Source organism: Acanthaster planci, linkage group LG12 (genome assembly GCF_054643075.1).
Source record: "Acanthaster planci isolate LZ-2023a linkage group LG12, COTS_SCS, whole genome shotgun sequence".
In the NCBI taxonomy this organism is placed as follows: Eukaryota; Metazoa; Echinodermata; class Asteroidea; order Valvatida; family Acanthasteridae; genus Acanthaster; species Acanthaster planci.
Genome location: NC_141788.1, coordinates 2826646 through 2844502, shown reverse-complemented (window position 1 = coordinate 2844502; position 17857 = coordinate 2826646). Strand labels below are relative to the sequence as shown.

Sequence of the window (17857 nt, the reverse complement as noted above, 5' to 3'; positions counted from 1 at the left end):
ATTCTTGTGTATTAGGACGCCCTCTACTGTTACGTTAAAAACGACGGCACTGTGGCAAATGTTTGGCAAAACTGTGGTTGGCCATGAGTACAAAGCCAACAGAATAATTCGCAAAGTTTTGAAAGGTATCACGCTGATATGAAAACACTAGATAAAATAAGTATTTCTACTAAATAAAAAAGAATTCCGTTGGAGCAAAATGCATTTTGAAATAAAAGTTGTTGTCAACTATTAGGGTGAACGTTCTGTATGAAGAATGGTGTATTCAGAAGAATAATCCTGACAGATTTGGTGGATGTAAGTTCAAAGTAAAGTCGACGATCAAACAACCTCTTCATTTCCTACCAAAACAGCAAGGGGAAAAGACAAAAACTTTCCTTTTTGATATTGATCAGGGGCTTTATGAAACTTCAAATGAGGACGGATCCAGAACAAACATTTTGGGAAGGCCAAGATGTTTTTCGAGTGGCAAAAAGTTTGGCAATTTCGTTCAGTACGTTTTGTGGCCTTCCCTTGGATGAGACTAAATTTGGGGAGCTTTTTACACACTGAAAGTAGGAAGGGAGGGAAATGACATGATCCAACGAAATCGCCTTTCTCTGATTGGATTTCAAAAACAAAACCCAAAATGGCGGATGCGCGCCGCATGACCACCGTTGATGACCATCCTAGGCCTAGATCTTCCAATGAGGAGCAGTGCGCATGGATGGAATCTTTCCCACAACATTCATCGACGGGTGTTGATATAATGACCTAACGAAAAATCACGGACAGAAAAAAGCCAAACCCAGAAAACAATACTATTCAAAAATTTCCAACCAACAGAGCTTCAAACAGGATTTCTTTCACTTTGTCGATTTTTTTCTTTGCAACCGTGACCCAAAGTTTGGTTGGGGAAAAATCCCACTGTTACCCTGGGGGATGTTGTATAGAATTGTTGTAAACAATACCTTGAAAAGAAACAAAAGCAAACTGCATAAATTGCAAAGCAAACAATGACTGAACAAAACGCAAAATCACATCCTCTATGATAAGGCGCACTATGTCCTTATACGAACGAAAACTTCCGGACATCCCGCACAAGTTTATTGCATGTTTAATTCAGTGCATACATGTTATAACATGTATTTCATTCCAATCAGAACCTCCCCTTGTCGCCGAATGACATGACAGGAGAAAAACATACGAAAAGTCAATCTGTATATAGACGAAAAACCAAGACATGTATTTGTATCTTTTTGGCTCAGCAGACCAGTTTTTGCTTGAATTTTACTTGAATTGAGACCACGGTGTCTCCTGCACATCTAAAAAGGGCCAAATTGGATGTGGATGGATGCGTTAAAATCTATGACATCATTTTACACCACCGTTCAAAATAGAAGTAGGAAATTGACAACACGCGTATAGATTTAGGGGGCACGTTCCTCAAATGTTAATACACACTTCTGAAAAAGGTCAAATTCTATTTTCTGGCCTCGGGAGAACTTCTGACCTTTGAAGCGACGATTGAACTTACATTTAAAGGATGTTGGGCGAGCACAGACTATCTGTCTCAACCAGATAAACCGAGAGAAAGTGAACAGGCCCCAAGTGTCTTTCAGAAAGGGCAAGGAAGGTTTCAGACATCAGAAGACTGTGCCAATCGTCTTATCTTTGTGGGGACCTATAAGCACAAAAGGTCTAATTTATACAGCGTGGTAGACCTCGATCAGGACTAAGTCGGCTAGTGCGGTCCACAAAGCCGCTTCACTGAGAAGCTTATTTGGTTAGCGGTTATTCGATGCAAAACTGGGGAGGAGTCGAGTACTCATTGGCGCACTATGCCATCAGCGCTCATTACACGTACGTTAGAGCATGCGCAGCCTGCAACCGTGTCAAGCGTGGGCGCACTTTTTATCATTGAGCCAAGACTAAACGAACACTGCTGGCTCGTCCAAGAATTCACCTAATATTTTCGTTTCTTTTGGGGAGGTTTTCAAGTTAACATGCAAAAATTGGAAGTGGGAACAGCAAAAGCCTTGCTAAGCATGTTTTAAACTATAACTTTACACAATTTGAAGGTTGCCCTAATTTGTCAGACGAAACGGAACGATATGAAGGGTTGCCCCACGGCCTTTTAAGAAACGTCAACAAAAATCCAACCTATCTATCAGGAGTCTTCACAGTGGAAGAATAAGTAATTTCTCCAGTTGTCCATTACTGTACGAAAACAAATAGGGGTATGCCCTTCAGTACAGACCACTGTCTTTAATTTTTACCTACAACTAGTATGGGTGGCTAGAATTTGTAGAAATATCACCATGTGGTTGGGGTTCGATTGTACCTCGTATTCGGTCAAAATAGTCCGCATATGTTTCGCTCATTCGTTTTTCGATTTGAAAACGATTATCAAACAACCATAAACAAGTCGTTTTCCGTGTTTCGGAATTTAATTCTGCGCAGCACTTTTAGTGTATAGTTTAATGAAATCATGTAAGATAACAACTTCAACTGGGAAGGTATTCTGGTCAAGCTGTAATTTCTTAATTTCTCATATAGAAGTAACATAAGTATGTTTGCTGATTGCCATGGAGTAAACGGGAGCAGCGTGTTTACTCGTAACACGGATGTATCTCCATAGGCAACGTGAGGTAGTACCGACATGGGAAATGGGCATAACTTAGATTAAGTGCTGAATATTCACATATGGACACCTTAAATAGGGGCCGTGCACCAAGACAAAAGCTCAAAAGAGCTTGCGACTACAGTTTTTAGAGAAAGGTTTTAAAAACCTGTATCAAAGCGTAAATATTATTTTGACTGTCATTGACCATTATTGTTTGATGTAAATTATTTGAACGTAGTTTAATTGTGGATAATGTGAAAAAGTAGTGATCATGTGGGACGGTTATCAACGTGTCAGAACCTCGTCGCATATTCGGCACTCGGCCAGTAAAAAAAGAAGAAAATCCTGCTATGCCCTGATGTAATATCCTCTAAAGATGAGACGAGAAACAAGTATAACAAAATTGAACCCCCCCCCCAAAAAAAGTAGTTGCAATCTTGTTTTGATTTCACTTCTGAAGGCATTTGCCAATTCCACCCAAACTTGCTAAACTAATCCTACAGTCGATCATTCAAATATCATTCAAAATAAAATAATACTCTCCATGAGTGACTTAATTAATCACCATAAGACGACATTTTGAGAAAAGAGTCCGAACTTCACCTTTATTAGAATTCCTTTCGAGCGGATGACGACGAGCTTTCGCCATGTGTGTATTGGTTACGTCCAATGACGGTACCGGTGCTCGCACATTAGTCACATAATTACCATATTCAAAAGGGGCGGTGCTAAAAAGTTCAGCTTATTTTTCCCCAAGACTACATAATAGCACTTGGAAGTCACTCCTTTCCACATGGAATCAGAGCGATTACTCATAATTACAGCTGTCTCGTGAAGTCATTCTCTCCACAGACGTACATTTTGTGCCAGTATTTTACAGAGACAAGTTTCGATACGAGCGAAATTGGATCGTTTCACCAGTTTGTATATAGCTAAATATCCGCAAGTACGAGGAGAGCGAAAATGTTTACTTACGTCTTCAGTGTAAGTTTACTGATACTCGGCGCAGTTCAGAGCCAAGAGATCCCGAAACAGAATGGTCAGACTCCCCAGGTTGCTGCTCAAGAGCCCGTTGTCCAACAGACCGTAACGGAATGCACCAACTACCGACTCACTCTCGGTAGATATACCAACTATTTCTACACCTGCTGCGGAAAGTGGAAGACCGACAATCCAGTGGCTGGAACCGAGGTAACAACATTCTTCTTAGATCTAAATTTCCCATGCGTTACATTTTGACGCTGTGGATTTGAACCCCTATCCTTCATGAGTGAATACTGGTGAAGGATCTCTACTGTTCATGCCAAGTAGCCAACTTTCCTTCAAAACAATATCAAGAAACTTTCAGTATTTCATATCCTAAACTTCACCAGATAGATCAGATTTAAAACTTAACATACAGGAAAAAATTGCATTTGGTAGCGGTGTGTGGGACATGTGGAGTTCTTAAAAGGTTCCCTGTCACTATTTCTCTTGAAGGAATTTGTGGAAAACTGGGACTGTAACCCGAACCGAGTGTACAGCAAAGAGAATGAAACGAAATTCAGCTGTAACGGCGAGAGCGGACAGGCTGCGGCACGAGGAATGTAAGTGTGGAGAAATCTTTAAGCATTAAAAAAATAACAACAACAACAACAAACGAAAAGAGTTATCTGGTAGCTTTCGAACAAGGTGGCCCCCTGTCCATTTAGGCAAAGACTTTCTATTTTGTTCCAAATCTCCAATTTATCCAAAGTGTATTGGTCGATGAAATCACTGATTTTTAAGAGAATGACTACACTAACATATATATATATATAGATTCTGTTACTAAAAACTGTCAAATAATCCGATGGCAACAAGCCATTAGTCAACTGCTTTTATTTGAAATACCTAATTAAAACCACTGCATACTTCTTGTTCGTTCGCGCATATCTGGTATTAAAACTATTGTTTCCAACTTCACTTGGCCCCATAAAGAATACGGTAGTTAATAATTAAAGATTCTGAACTTAGCTAAGCATGTCGCGAAAGTTACAGCTGTGTGTTGCAAAATGTACAGCTACTTGTGTCCAGTGATGGCAAACACAGGACACGGTATTCTGCGATGTCCCTGAAGACAATGACCATATTCTCGTCAGGAAGCCCCCCCCCCTGCTGTACAGAACAGATGAACATTTAAGACTGTGGCTTTTCGTCTCCCGACCTGCTGCTTACATTGCGCTTAATGAATTAGTTCCCTCTGTCAAAATGCTAAGTCAAAAACACTCGACACGGTTCAAAGTTGCAGTTGACAGACTGAGCATACACGACATGTATATCACACACGTTTAACCTCTCGAGTGGGTGAGTTGACCGGTTATGCGGTGCCGTCATGTGACGGAGTACAGGTTGGCAGGGAAACGAGCGATGACAGCACAGTTTGTCATCATTGCCATTCAATTGTTTTATCGTCTTCATTTTTTTTAGGGATGGGTCGTGAGCTTTCGAGTGAGACACGTACTGAACGAAAATAATTCCAAAAGTAATGCTTGACTTCCTCGAATATCAAATTGTAAACGCACAGCGTCCATCCACAAAACAAAACTATGGTAAACCCTAATTCGCGGTCACTCATTTAGAATAGCACAGACATGTCATAAACTTGCATGGAAATAGTTTTCACAAGAAACTTTAACTGTAGTTACGATCGACTGTGTGCAATTCAACCAAATTTATTTCCACGTCTGACCGTTCAATTGTGATCGGTATGAGATTAAAACAAGATTATAAATGGGCTCATGTGGGTGTGTGCTGGCATTTCATTCACCAAGATCTTTGTCGGTTCTTGATACTTCTGAAAAACACCATAATGACCGCGGGAAACTATTGGGTGTGCACAGTTCATGGGAACGCATACGTATTTGGTACTCAAGCAAGCTGTACAGAGTCTAGGCCACAGGAAATGTTCATCAGCCTAAATTCAATCCGGAAGGAGGTGCAGGATGATCGGCACCCAGGTCAGGAATGCACACAAACACGTGATAACGTAGGGGGCACCTGACTAACGAACAATTTACCTTTTGGGGCAGATGAAGGTGCGATGGTCGGTATACTCTGCACCCAACAGCGACCAGCACTCAGGGATAATGCCACGGAGATAATGATCATGTCAGGGGAACCAGACCGACAAAACCGCAGACCACACCCGTAAGGGGCTTGTTTAAGGGGTGGTTATAACAGAAACTGAAAGACTGGGGTTTGTTCCCAAGTGATCCCTTCATGGAAAGCATTTCCTCCAAGCAGATAGTCATGTAACTGAAAATTTATTGAATAATAAATTCTAGTGCTTCAGAAAATTGGAAAAAACTTTCTCATTGTGGCGTTTTTGACGGTCCCTTTATAGCAAAATGATGTAGCAAAAAAAAATCAGTCTACCTTGACAAGAATCTTTACTGATATCAAACGCTATTGGCTATCTGCCATTCAGTACATTTTTTCAGCTCTGTATTGCAGCCTATAGCCTCTGATTACTTAACACCTCAACAGATGGGACGATAAAGTAATCAACTCCTCTTCTGAATTTTACTCCTTTAAAGTTTTGAAACGCGTCAACATAACTGACAAATGATCTGGCCCATACAGGAAGTCTTAGTCATTCCAAAATCCTTAATTGACTTCTGGGTAGGCTATAGTATTCAAACACGATGCTCAAGTTCAACCGCGGCAGACTATGTGCAACCCCCACGCAACCTTGGGCTCCCATCCGTTCTGCCACCGTTTCCCGTTCCGCATGTCCAACACGGGGTCACTTTCTGCCCAAATCCCGCCTGGACGGATCTGATAGCGCAAAAGGCAGCCTGTCTATATGACAAGGGAAAACAGATAACTTGACAACGCTTCAAAGGAACTCGATTAGCAAATACCCAGACCCTAGGAAACAAAAGATATTTCAATCAAAATACTTCCAACGTACTTTATAAGCCTACATTTCCAAGACTCAGATTCCTCTTTTTTTTGCATCCCGCAAGATAGACGAGGGGTACCGGTCGTGGTATGTTTAGAAAGCTCATTACTAAGATGGGACGTAACACATTTTCATGTATTAGGCGACTGACAGGTCTATATCACTGATCACAGTTGAGTATTAAAGTTTAGGGTTCGCGGGGGCACATTAAGGCCGGCTACACTTGAAGCGCAAGTAAGCTCTTTTGTCGTGGTGTGAAGGGAAACAGTGAATTTGACGTGATAAATTGGTTGAGATTATAATTAAAGATATTACAAGTCGGGCTTCTGATATTTTTTGTTTATTTGTCAATGTTCTGTTTTTCTACAGTTGTAATGCAAGATGGGGGTGGCTCGCCACAGACAACTGCTGGGCTTGGCCAAGTTGTTTTGCCGGGGCATGCGCAAAGGAGGCCAGCGAACCAGGGTAAGTTGGAATCAACACAATCGTCTTCACTCTCCCTGCAAGCAAATCTTTCCCCAACAGGTAGAATCTGATGACAGGTTGTGAAAACATAGCCCCGGATGTGGACAGTCACCAGGAAATGGCTGCACATACCAAGCGATCGTGTATCAGTCATATCGGGATTTCTAGTTTAGTTTTAATATCTTCTGCAACCTATTCCACATTAATATTTTTTAAGGGAATGAGCTCTCATTCTCCGAAGTTAGCTCTAGCAACCGTCAATTTGTTAAAAATAAGAGAAGCTGCAGTATAACTTTGTTCCCGCGGCGATCAATTGGTACGCCATACTAGCCACCTCTCTCGAAATAACGTCAGTTCATTTTGCATGTAGGCCTACGCAATGAAACAAAAAAGTGCATTGTGTGACACTGTTCTCGTCTAATATTGGTTTATCCCTGTAATCTGCAAAATGAAATCAATGCACAAGTTGACCATTATCAAGACCATTCAACTTTACCATAACGAGAAGTGATATAAAGGCCTCGTGGGAGAACATCGGATTAAGTCCTCAGCCTAATCAACGATTTCAATGACAAAGTAAATTGAATTTGTATGGTTCACTTGACGATTTCTAAATTTTGTGTGTTTCATGCCACACGCATTGATAGTTTTCCATCGAAACCCTTCGTAAAAATCCCACTTTGCATAAAAGAAATGAGCAATTAACTTAGACCCCGAGGACGAGGTTGAGCAGTGAACAGTGCAATAAAGTTGTGCACAGCAGCCTGAAGACTATCGTTTTCTTTCATCAGAGAGTGGGTAGAATTTTCTGGCAACAACAACAACAACAAACAAGCTTCCATCTGGCAAAAGCCCAAGGATGATCCACCTTAGGGATAGCAACGTTAGGAGGTTTGGCCGTGACAAGCGCTCACTATTTTACAAATAATATTGTTTTACAAAAATGAGCTCTGGGCTTGCAAAGAATGAACAAGCAATAACACCAACAATACAGCGAAATGGCACTGGGGAAATATTTGTCTAAGCCTTACTGCAGTTGGAACAGCTTCAGCAGAATGCACCTGACAGATTTAGCAAAGCAAATGAGGAAACAAAACCAGCATCCTTCCTGGATGGTCCCTGTTTTGTGTAATGCAGACACGTGACAATACACTATCACGCGTTAGAGGAAAAACTGCCCAGGTTGCATGAGTTTGTAAAACAAATTCGATTCTGTGTCAATGAAGGTACAGCCCTTTCGTGTTTACAAACAAGTACCATAATTGCTTTATGTTCAATGAGCAAAACAACTCCGTGTTGGCCTCCGTTTTGCCTCCAATGACACATTTGTGGCCTCAACAAAGAGGAGGGTATCTTAATTTAGATTAGTGGTGACTGGTTGGCAAAAACTACAATAACAAAGCAAAGGGAACTCTTGAACAAAATTGGGCCTTTTTTAATCAAAGGTTGCCTTCTGTCATTTCCAGTTTACCAATGAATGAGCGGAAAACGGGCCATGATGACAACAAAACTTAGGCCCACTGTATATCCAAGGCTGTTTTAATTTTCTAAACGACTCTTGAGTTATAAACTCATGAGTTTTAATGCGCTGTCTGTACACACTGTCACTAGCGGGCCTCTTTTTTACAGGTTGATTCAGACTGGACTGATATCATGACGGGATAAATTAACAGATACTAGCATTCAAATGCCCGATGTGTGCGGTGACTGATTTTTAAATTTCAACTGCAAGAATGTTTAGTTACTTATTTGGCCGTTCAGGTGTCATAAAGTACAGTAAGGTCTATTACACAATGCCTAATGACGATAACGTAAATGCAGTACAGCACATGCCAATTAACTCGGCCATATGTACGCTACAGGGTGTTATAAAAGAAGAGAATGAAACCGATGAGCAACTTATGAACCCTTTCTCGACGCCTATTTTCTGCACTCTAGGTCTGCCTCCTTATTTGACGGGTTTTGTGGTGACGGTCGATGCGACGCCGACGAGAGCGCGGACTCGTGCCCCAGCGACTGCTGCCCCGAGGTAAACCCCGACGAGTGCCTGATCAAGAACAACACCTGCACCGAGGCGTGCTGCTCGGAGCCCACCTGCTGCTCCAGCTCCATCTCCAACTTCTTTAGCAACTTCTGGATCATCGTCTTCAGCGTCATTGGGGGCGTGTTCCTCCTCATCAACATCTGCTGTTGTTGCTGCTGTTACTGCCTCTTCCGGAGGTGTAAGGGGGTCAAGCGCGAGAAGAGGCACCCGACTACTGTGGATCGCCAGGACACCACGATGACGGTGCTTTCAGTCTAGCATAGCAGCAAACCGAATTGGACTGTCTGGTATCCTGACAGCAAAGTCGTTGATGTGGTTCGAGGGCCACATCATCTATGCGTGTAACGTCACGAGGTTATGTTTTTCCTTGTGAACGGTTGCAGAATGGTGTCACTTTTAGTTTACTTGCTTGCTAGGGAGCCTCAGGCTGACAGCAACTGCGATATCAGCAACTCCGATCTGGAAAAGGCTCTTTTATCATCTAATTTCGAAAAAGTACACCATAAACCCTCAAACTTTGGAACTGAATTGGTCCGATTCGATGGCCTTGTCTCTGGCCACTTCGGTCAAGTCTGAGTCCTAAATGACATAAAGGAGAGGTCTAAGTCCGTAGGTCAGGTCCGAGTCAAATTTCTGAGTCGTTCATTGCTGTTAATTACCTTTAAATTGAACAGGAAATGAGACCGATATTTCAGAACGTGAAGTAATTTGATGGAATGAATCACCTCTAGCGACACCTTCCAAGTTGACACGTAGAAGTGCTTTCAAAAGACGTATTCATTATTTTAGTTACTTCACATTAAACATACTCTTGTTTTTTCCCTAAATTATCAGTATGAGGTCTGATATAAAGTCTTGTTTTCGTTTGCAGTTTAAAATAAATCAGGGCATCGACGGCAGTGTTTTACTTATATTTAACTTAAATGTAAGATTGACTTAACTTAGTCATCGGATAATTTATTTGTTCACGGGAGATTATGTGAGATTTGGGCTTCGGGTAGTACTGCTATGTGCAAAAGCGTATTCTCACATACATCAAAGGATGAACGTCTAGTGTGCTAGTATGTTCAAATGAATTTTGCGGGTTCTAGTTTTATATGAAATCGGCAATAACATATTATTAAAAGGTGGTGTTACCTTCCTATTCTAGTTGATACAAAATATTGAACGATATTTGCACCCCACTAAGGGCACGGTCATGATGAGGACTGGTGTGATGGCTATTCTTTACCCTACGGTTGTTAAACGAGCAGTCGTTCCTGTGTGAGCGGACGTGGGCGTGCAAGAGCCCTTCTTAATTCGTTGACATATCACGCCCCTAGAGGCTTCACCACTTTCAAGGTCTGTTAAGTATTCACTGGGTTCGCAATTCTAAGGGACTGGGTTTCGGTTTTTGAATGGTTGTAAAGGTTAATAGTAAGTGTCGTTTTGAAACTTTTTGAGAGGCAGTTCTTTTCTCAAACAACTAACAAGGTAACTGAGGGCATTAATTTCGTAATTAAGTATCTAAACATTATAAATGGAAATATATATTTTCAGTGGCTTTGTAAAAACTGTTAATTGATAAAATATCCTCATATTTGGTTGTAAAAGCATTAAAATTCCCAAATGATGTACATATTATTTTATTTTATTTGCAGAGGTGTAAATATTTTTTCAGGAAAAGATGTAATCTTTGTTCAGAAAGTAATATGCACTTGAAATTTTTGCTGAGTGCATTTTACTTAGCTCTTTAACCAGAATAGCACTGCCGAATAGGTGCACTTGTTAAGTAAAATAAAAAGAAGTGTTCTGTTATGTATTGGATCTGTCGTCAACATTATAATGTTTACATGCTGTATTTGGGGGGATTTTCACAGAAAATCATCATTTGTGTAAAAAAAAAAAGAAAAAAAAAGATTATAGCATGTCTTGGAACTGTAGCTCTAAACCATTCTGATGTCACTATTCTGGGGATAAATTTCAAGGATACAACATTGTCATTTTTTTAAAAATCTTGGTCGGATGTGATTTCACTTTGTTTACGCGCCTCTACAATCATAGGCATTATGATGGAAAACCATTTGAGGATATGTTTGATACAAGGACATTAGTTTTTAGGGGCAAGATTTCCACAGTTTTAATGTACATGACTTGTAACAGTCCAAATAAAGAGAGCCACAAAAATACGAAATATTTATTACTTTTATGATTGTTTTGATTACTCGTGTTGTGATTCAGTGCCACAGGAAGTGGGACGCAGTGACGGACGAAATGGCTTTTTGGCGTATATTTCTGCAATATGTAAACTAATTTTAAGCAAACTGGTAGAAAGGGGCTCGAGCAGAACTTCCACAAGGGCCATGTGTGTAAAAATAAACAAGAAAGTTAACAAAAACTGTTTGAAAGTAAACCTTGAAAGAAGACAAACAAAAGAAACGACCGAAAATAAAACAAACGTTCCAAAAGGCAAAAAGACGCTTGGTTCATTTTCAAACGAAATAAACCTAATTGATATGAATCGCAACTTTTACAGGGAAATGTTGGCCATAACTCTACGTGCAAAATGGCACAAACTGTGAAAGGACAAAAACGCAAATCCTCTTAAACCATAAAATAATAAACAACTGGTGTGCTACGAATGTCGCTGAACCATAACATGAATTTTGCACCGAATTTCCGTTTTTCTGTACTGTCCAAACACCGAGGCACCCTGCGGTCGAAATTTCGCTTTGTTTTGTGTTGTGCTGTCATTCCTTCTCAGTTTATAGCTATGCCATTCCTGACCACTGAGGGCGTTTCCCCAATGTCTGTGGCACAGACATATAAACGCATAGACCGCCAGGTCCTATTCAAAACTACAGGGGGTTTTCGTGATCTGCGCGGCGCCCGACTAAAATCAAAACTATGGGCAAATTCACCCCTCGGTATAGGGAATTTACGCACAGTTGAAGAATTTCAGCCATAAAAATTATATGAAGCCATTTTTCGATTGTAAAAAAACCCTGTATTCACTTAATCTGGCCCATAGGGATTCAAAATAATGCGGTTGCAACATTTGAAAAGAAGAGATAGCAATACTGAAGGAGCAAAAAAGGGGGAACGTATTTGGAAGCACATGTACATGTCTGTGGACTGTGGGTATATGTCTGTGGTTATGGCATGGTTATGCCTGTGGTTCGCTCGTCACCCAGCGCCCGAACAGGACGCCGGGAAGAGTTTATGGCAACCTCGACTCCATGGCCTGCGTGCGCGTTCCTTCACTAGCCGTGGTCGTGTGGTTTACGAAAATGACGCAAACTGGCGATTCAGGATTAATACACATAAACGTAAACTGAATCGCCCGCGTATTTCAAGAGATACACGCTCGCGCCCCGTATTCTCTTGCACGTCACACACGCTTAAATCTGCGTCGCGCGTAAACACATTGATTAAAGGCCTAATTTAAACTCCCAAATAAGGTGCGTTCAATTAGTTTCCCTGATTACACCAGTGTAACACGCAAGGGAAGCCTCGAAATAAGGCTAATCGAACGCCGCAGCGTATTCACCAAGGCATTCTGGGAAAAAGTCAAGTTCCCGCCACATTCCATCAAGTCCATGCTCGAACAGTCCAACCATCACTACACTCGGGCAGCTTCCATAATAGTAGGATATTTAAACCATAGTTACACAATACCTAGGGGTTCAGATCGCGTAAGGCATGGTGGGAACCAAGATGGCGCGGCATTATTGTACCCATGGGAACGAGGTTGGGCTAATGGCTATGCACAGTGGGTCACAGGTACCAACGCGCAAAGCATTTGTGTGTAAATTCTGCCAGGCGCGCGAGCTCGCTCAATGCGTTACACAAGCGGCGGTTATCAATTCGATATTTTTTTCTTTTTCTTTCTCATTGCTGAAAATATTCTCACTACACTGATTAGTGATGCTTAGTAAGAAGATAAATTACCACACGGTGATTGTACAAAGGCTATGCTTTTATCCTATAGCTAGGCCGACGCTTTGCCCGGGCTGAAGCATTGCCATTTGCGCGTCCAAAAATCTAAATAATGCTTCGCTAACAGGATGTGATAACCTCGCGGTCACAGGTCGTGCACAATGTAGCCAACCACAGTGCAAAGCCATCAGCCCTTCCCAGCGCGCTGTTCGGGTGCTCGGCGACGAGCAAAAGGCCAGGGCATTACATTTTCTGACTACAGTGGCTTAAGTATGAAGGAGGGGTGCGTGCCTCGCCCAGAGGGGGTAAACATGAAGTGAAATATGTCGCAAAAATACATTTCTAAGGCTCCATTACAAAAGATTCACTAGGCCTACGTGTATTATTTTTAATTGTCATGTAGGGCCTACTTCGGAGTTGAGATGCATGTCCAAAAAGTGTTACTGCAGGCAAACCTATATAGAAAAGGTAAGTAGTAAGATACCTGTTTGGGCTCAACTTTCAACATTGGTTTCTTGAAAGAGAAAATTGATCTTTTAATGACGCTATCATCAAGTACTGATGGATTTTACCCTCTGAGTATTTTATTTGCTGAAAACATCGCAGCAGAAAAAAATTGGCAAAGTTACCAGTGGCGTAGCCAGGTAACGCTCAATAGAGGACAAGAATTCCGGGGGCAGTTGCCCTACCCCTCCCCTCGGCTACGCACTGAGTGGTATAATGGATGGCTCTTTCAAGAACAGGGCTAGAGTAATGCATATCAACAATACAAATTGCTTGGTGACAGCCCCCCCCCCCCTATGTATCCCAATTTTCTTGATAGGTGGGGGAGTTCCCACAGGGAGGCAGGTACCCCACCCCCACCCCCAGCTACGCCTCTTAGCAAAGCATTACGGTGTATTCTGAGAAACCCATTGGTCTCCTATTTCGGGTTAAACCATCACACCACTTCTTGTGGTGGGCCTGTTAGCAAAATAATTGCATTGTTCTAATGATGACGGGGTTCTGACAGTAACACCAGATTGTGACCTTTTGGTTACAATGCGTAAAGGGGAAACAGACGGATGACAAACGGATGTCGCGAAGCCGGAAAGACATCCTACCTACCTACACTGATTAGTGAGATAGCAAAAGGCCTCCAAGGACGCAGTCAACTATGGTCCATCGTGTACAACGCATTGCCATGTGTTTCAACTGTATTGAAATTGACTTATTGCTAAGATCGTGACTTTGCTAAAATCGACTTTGTAATTGAGCTTTTTCCCCGGGGGATGTTATTTCAGGGGTACACACTAATACTCGATCCCTTTGACTGAGGCACAGCGCCTATCGTACAATTTAAATGCTTCAGAATAAACCAGAAACGTCGTTGACACCTCATAAGATATTTTTTTCCTTTTGTATCAGAAACACTTGTCAAATCCTCTGTCTTAATCTAGTTTTTTGTTCCAGGAAGTATATTTCTGGAACTTTAACTCGTTTCCATGGACATTACATTTCTCACACTCATCAGCTACACGAGGCGACCTTTACTTCCTTCACAATTACTTTTTAAGGTGGCATGAGATTCAGTGCTTTCTTGTCTCTTCCTCCGGAAAATCAACTTCCCACCTACCCACTGCACGTACGCCCAGCACAAAGTCACAAGCGTCGCGCTGTCATTTGGTGTTCAGGGTATCGTAGTGCTGTATTTCCCGTTGCTAAATCATCTGTGCAAACATCTCTCTTTCCTGAAAACCGTACGCGTGCAAACCATGTCAGCCATTATGTGACAGTTTGCGAGCAGGCACTTCATCGAAATGGTGACTGGGGTCTCGCAAGCCGTGGCCACAGTTTGCCTCGTGGTAAATCTTCTCATCCATGGAGCAAGCTCGCAGAGTCTTATGCCGGTTGGGGACCCACCACCGCAGCCTGTCGCACAGGCCCAGACGAACGGGGACTGCTTCACCTTTCACCTTCGGGTGGAGACCAACGAGACAGACTATTTCTACACATGCTGTGACAGGATAGGTGGTGTCACCAAAAGAACAGACAGGGAAATTAAGGTAAGAACTAAATGCTAAATGACAGCGTAATAAAGCACAAAATTTGGTCCAAGACTGACGTACACAAGTCAAGTTTCAGGTTAGTTAGTGAAAAAGAATACTTGCCTCAATATCGGCTTCTTGGAGCATAAAGTTCAAGCCCCATCCACTCATTCACGTTGTCTGTTTACGCACACTTTCTACCTGTCTAAAGGCACAGGCCACTATAGAAAATTTGATGGAGAGAAATGCATTTTTTTCCTCCTGGTCTAAACTGTCACAGGTACCAACCTTCAACTACGATTGCAATCCATTCCGGCTGAACAGAACTGCACTTTCACGACAGCCAGGTTTTGCGTGCAACGACAAGGAGAAGGCAGAAAAACTGTGAGTTGCATCACGATTTTGAGGTTGTTTTTCTAGTGTTGTACGTTGTTATGTTGGTATTTTAGCGTCGAAAGTCATCTGATAAATAGCAAGGCACGGAGATGGCAAGGCAACCAAAGAGAAACTTCCCTTTCGAATCATCGATTGGTAAATTTAATCGCCTGAAAATAACACATCTTCGCGATTAATCTTAATTTCATCTGTTTCACTTCTCAAGGCGTTAAAAATAAAGATATTGAAAAAAAATTGAATTTGTGTTTTGCACATTATTTAATTCGTCATATACAGGTGCAATCGCCGTTGGGGGTGGCTGAGTACTGACGATTGTTGGGTGTGGTCAGCGTGTTTCGTTGAGGCCTGCAGATTGGAGTAAGAAATAGGATTCATTTTGTTAACTCACTCATCCTACTTTTTTCAGTGTGAGATGCCCACTTTTATGGTTGAACAAAGAGGCTTCAAAGAGAAAGGCACCGGTAGCTTGTTACCCAGGATGCGGTGTATTGTTCCACAGACGAAATCGAATATTCTAAACGGAAATACGTATAGGCGTACACGCGCTGCAAAAGTTTGCGGATGCGTGTTTAATATTAAAGAGCATATGCCGATTTTATGCAGAGTCAAAGACCGCACAAATAAGTGGAATGATATTTTGTAGACGAGTTAGTGGAAGGCACGTTGTTTATTCCTCAAAAATCTCGCATTCACCCCTACCTTCGTAGGTCGGCAGCAGCGGAGCTGACATGCGGAGACGGCCAGTGCGATTTCCAAGAGAGTACGGCTAGCTGTCCGCTTGACTGTTGCCCCGGGGAAAACACAGAATGCATTATCAAGGTAAGTTAAGTCACTGACGGGGGGGAGTTCCTCCTTTAGGTATTGATGGGTCTTGGGGGTGTATATAGGCGTATCTATGAAAATACAGAATTTTGGCTCTATGTTCTAAGTATTTCAGGAAAAAACGATGACAAGATTTTCACACGCACAAAATACAAAAGCATTCTGCACAATGGGCAATCTTAGCTTCCTTTGTAATTTTCCCTTTTTGATTTGCGTCATTTCGCCTCCAGAATAGTACCTGTTCCAAGTCCTGCTGCGCTGAATCCACCTGTTGCCAAGGAGACGGTCAGGCAGTCACCGCCTCTTCACAGACCTTCTGGTTGATCGTAGGCTCGGTAATCGCTGCTGTATTGTGCCTGCTGTACTGCTGCTGTTTTTGCTGTTGTTGCTGCTGCAGAAAGCTGTTCAACAGCATGTTCCATTCGTCAAAGAAGAGGCGACATTCCATCATTATATCGGGGGCAGGGGCACACTAAATGGGTAGACGTATAAAATTAGCTAGAAACTTTAAAAACAGACCAGGTATGGTACCTGAAAATCATCCAGCCGACGTGTCAACCCAACCACAGTAGCTTTACAAGTTGCCTGTGAGCACTTCGTCTGGCAAGGCCATCATTCTTCAGAACATTGCACAAAGTGTGGCAGGAACATTGTTATATGTTGACGACAAGTTGAATTGTGGATCTCAAATTTAAGAAGCTTCCATATTTTCAACAGCATTTTTAGGAGAAAAGTTTATTTTTCAAGTCGTAATTTCAACATAGTACCGTCTTAAAACTCTTCCCGAACTCCAAGTTGTAACCATCAACAAAGATTTAAACTACTTTTCGATTTAAATGTAAAAAAAATCAAATTTCACGTTAATGTGAAAGATGTGTTTTTCCTATATAAAGTATTTTTGTAAATATAAAATTAGTTTTAACTTTGGATAAAATACAGTTAATTGAATGCTGTACATATACTTCTACATCGAAGTTTTATACAAACTTGTCATTTTGCTTGCAAAATATGGATAATTTGTTTACCCATTATTTGCTTAAAACCAGTGACCACTGCCAATATGTTCTGGTTTAATACTGAATAGTAGGTTCAGATATGCTGTAAATTATGTGTAAATTAGTTTGTGTAGAAGCCGCAGACGCGCGCAAAGCTTTGAAAATGGCTTGGAGTTTCCTGTGTCGTCCACTTTGGTTTTATGCAGATTACCAGTGGGTTGATTTGGGGGTGCAGGTCTACTGAAATGAAGAGAGAAGCATTAGATATGTTCAGAAGTAGAAAGTGAAATAAGAGACGCTAAAATGAGCCAAACACGCATACACAAAACTAAGGAACGCCCAGTTTATGTCATGGTTTATCAGATCGCCTATAAATCTTAAACTTAATACTTGTGAGGAGTATAGAAGTATGGTCGGAAAGAAACAGGAATGGATTTTAACGCTAAAAAAAGGCTAAATGACTTGTAGGATAGATGTGATTTAAAATTCATTCCTTCAATAAACAACCATAAATACGTCAGATGTGCTTTTCGTGTGTAGCTATATGTGAAAACTTGAACCTTTATGTAGGCTTTCAAATAGGCTATGGTGCCACGGTTGCGGAAGCGGATAACCGGAAATGATGGGCAAACCACTTTTTCCGATTTCTGTTACAGTCAA

The 17857-nt window shown here is 41.6% G+C and overlaps 2 protein-coding genes across 2 annotated transcripts; both read left to right on the top strand.

The window, feature by feature from the left end:
• The first annotated feature begins 3377 nt into the window (after positions 1–3377).
• On the top strand, positions 3378–11212 carry LOC110977474 (uncharacterized). The gene is made up of 4 exons (XM_022231655.2): positions 3378–3796; positions 4085–4191; positions 6900–6995; positions 8934–11212. Exons 1-4 carry the CDS (start codon positions 3569–3571, stop codon positions 9295–9297), a joined length of 795 nt encoding a protein of 264 aa, XP_022087347.2. The 5' UTR covers positions 3378–3568; the 3' UTR covers positions 9298–11212.
• Positions 11213–14600: 3388 nt separating this feature from the next.
• On the top strand, positions 14601–17717 carry LOC110977491 (uncharacterized). The gene is made up of 5 exons (XM_022231687.2): positions 14601–15002; positions 15265–15368; positions 15657–15737; positions 16088–16199; positions 16433–17717. The coding sequence occupies exons 1-5, from the start codon at positions 14757–14759 to the stop codon at positions 16676–16678; spliced, it is 789 nt and encodes a 262-aa protein (XP_022087379.2). The 5' UTR covers positions 14601–14756; the 3' UTR covers positions 16679–17717.
• The last annotated feature ends 140 nt before the right edge of the window (positions 17718–17857 follow it).

Excerpts from the sequence above, each read along its gene's own strand:
- LOC110977474 (XM_022231655.2), top strand. The coding sequence starts at position 3,569 with ATGTTTACTTACGTCTTCAGTGTAAGTTTACTGATACTCGGCGCAGTT. Across the intron at positions 4,192-6,899 it reads CAGGCTGCGGCACGAGGAAT|TTGTAATGCAAGATGGGGGT; the intron begins GTAAGTGTGGAG and ends GTTTTTCTACAG. Across the intron at positions 6,996-8,933 it reads AAGGAGGCCAGCGAACCAGG|GTCTGCCTCCTTATTTGACG; the intron begins GTAAGTTGGAAT and ends TCTGCACTCTAG.
- LOC110977491 (XM_022231687.2), top strand. The coding sequence starts at position 14,757 with ATGGTGACTGGGGTCTCGCAAGCCGTGGCCACAGTTTGCCTCGTGGTA. Across the intron at positions 15,003-15,264 it reads GAACAGACAGGGAAATTAAG|GTACCAACCTTCAACTACGA; the intron begins GTAAGAACTAAA and ends AAACTGTCACAG. Across the intron at positions 15,369-15,656 it reads AAGGAGAAGGCAGAAAAACT|GTGCAATCGCCGTTGGGGGT; the intron begins GTGAGTTGCATC and ends CGTCATATACAG.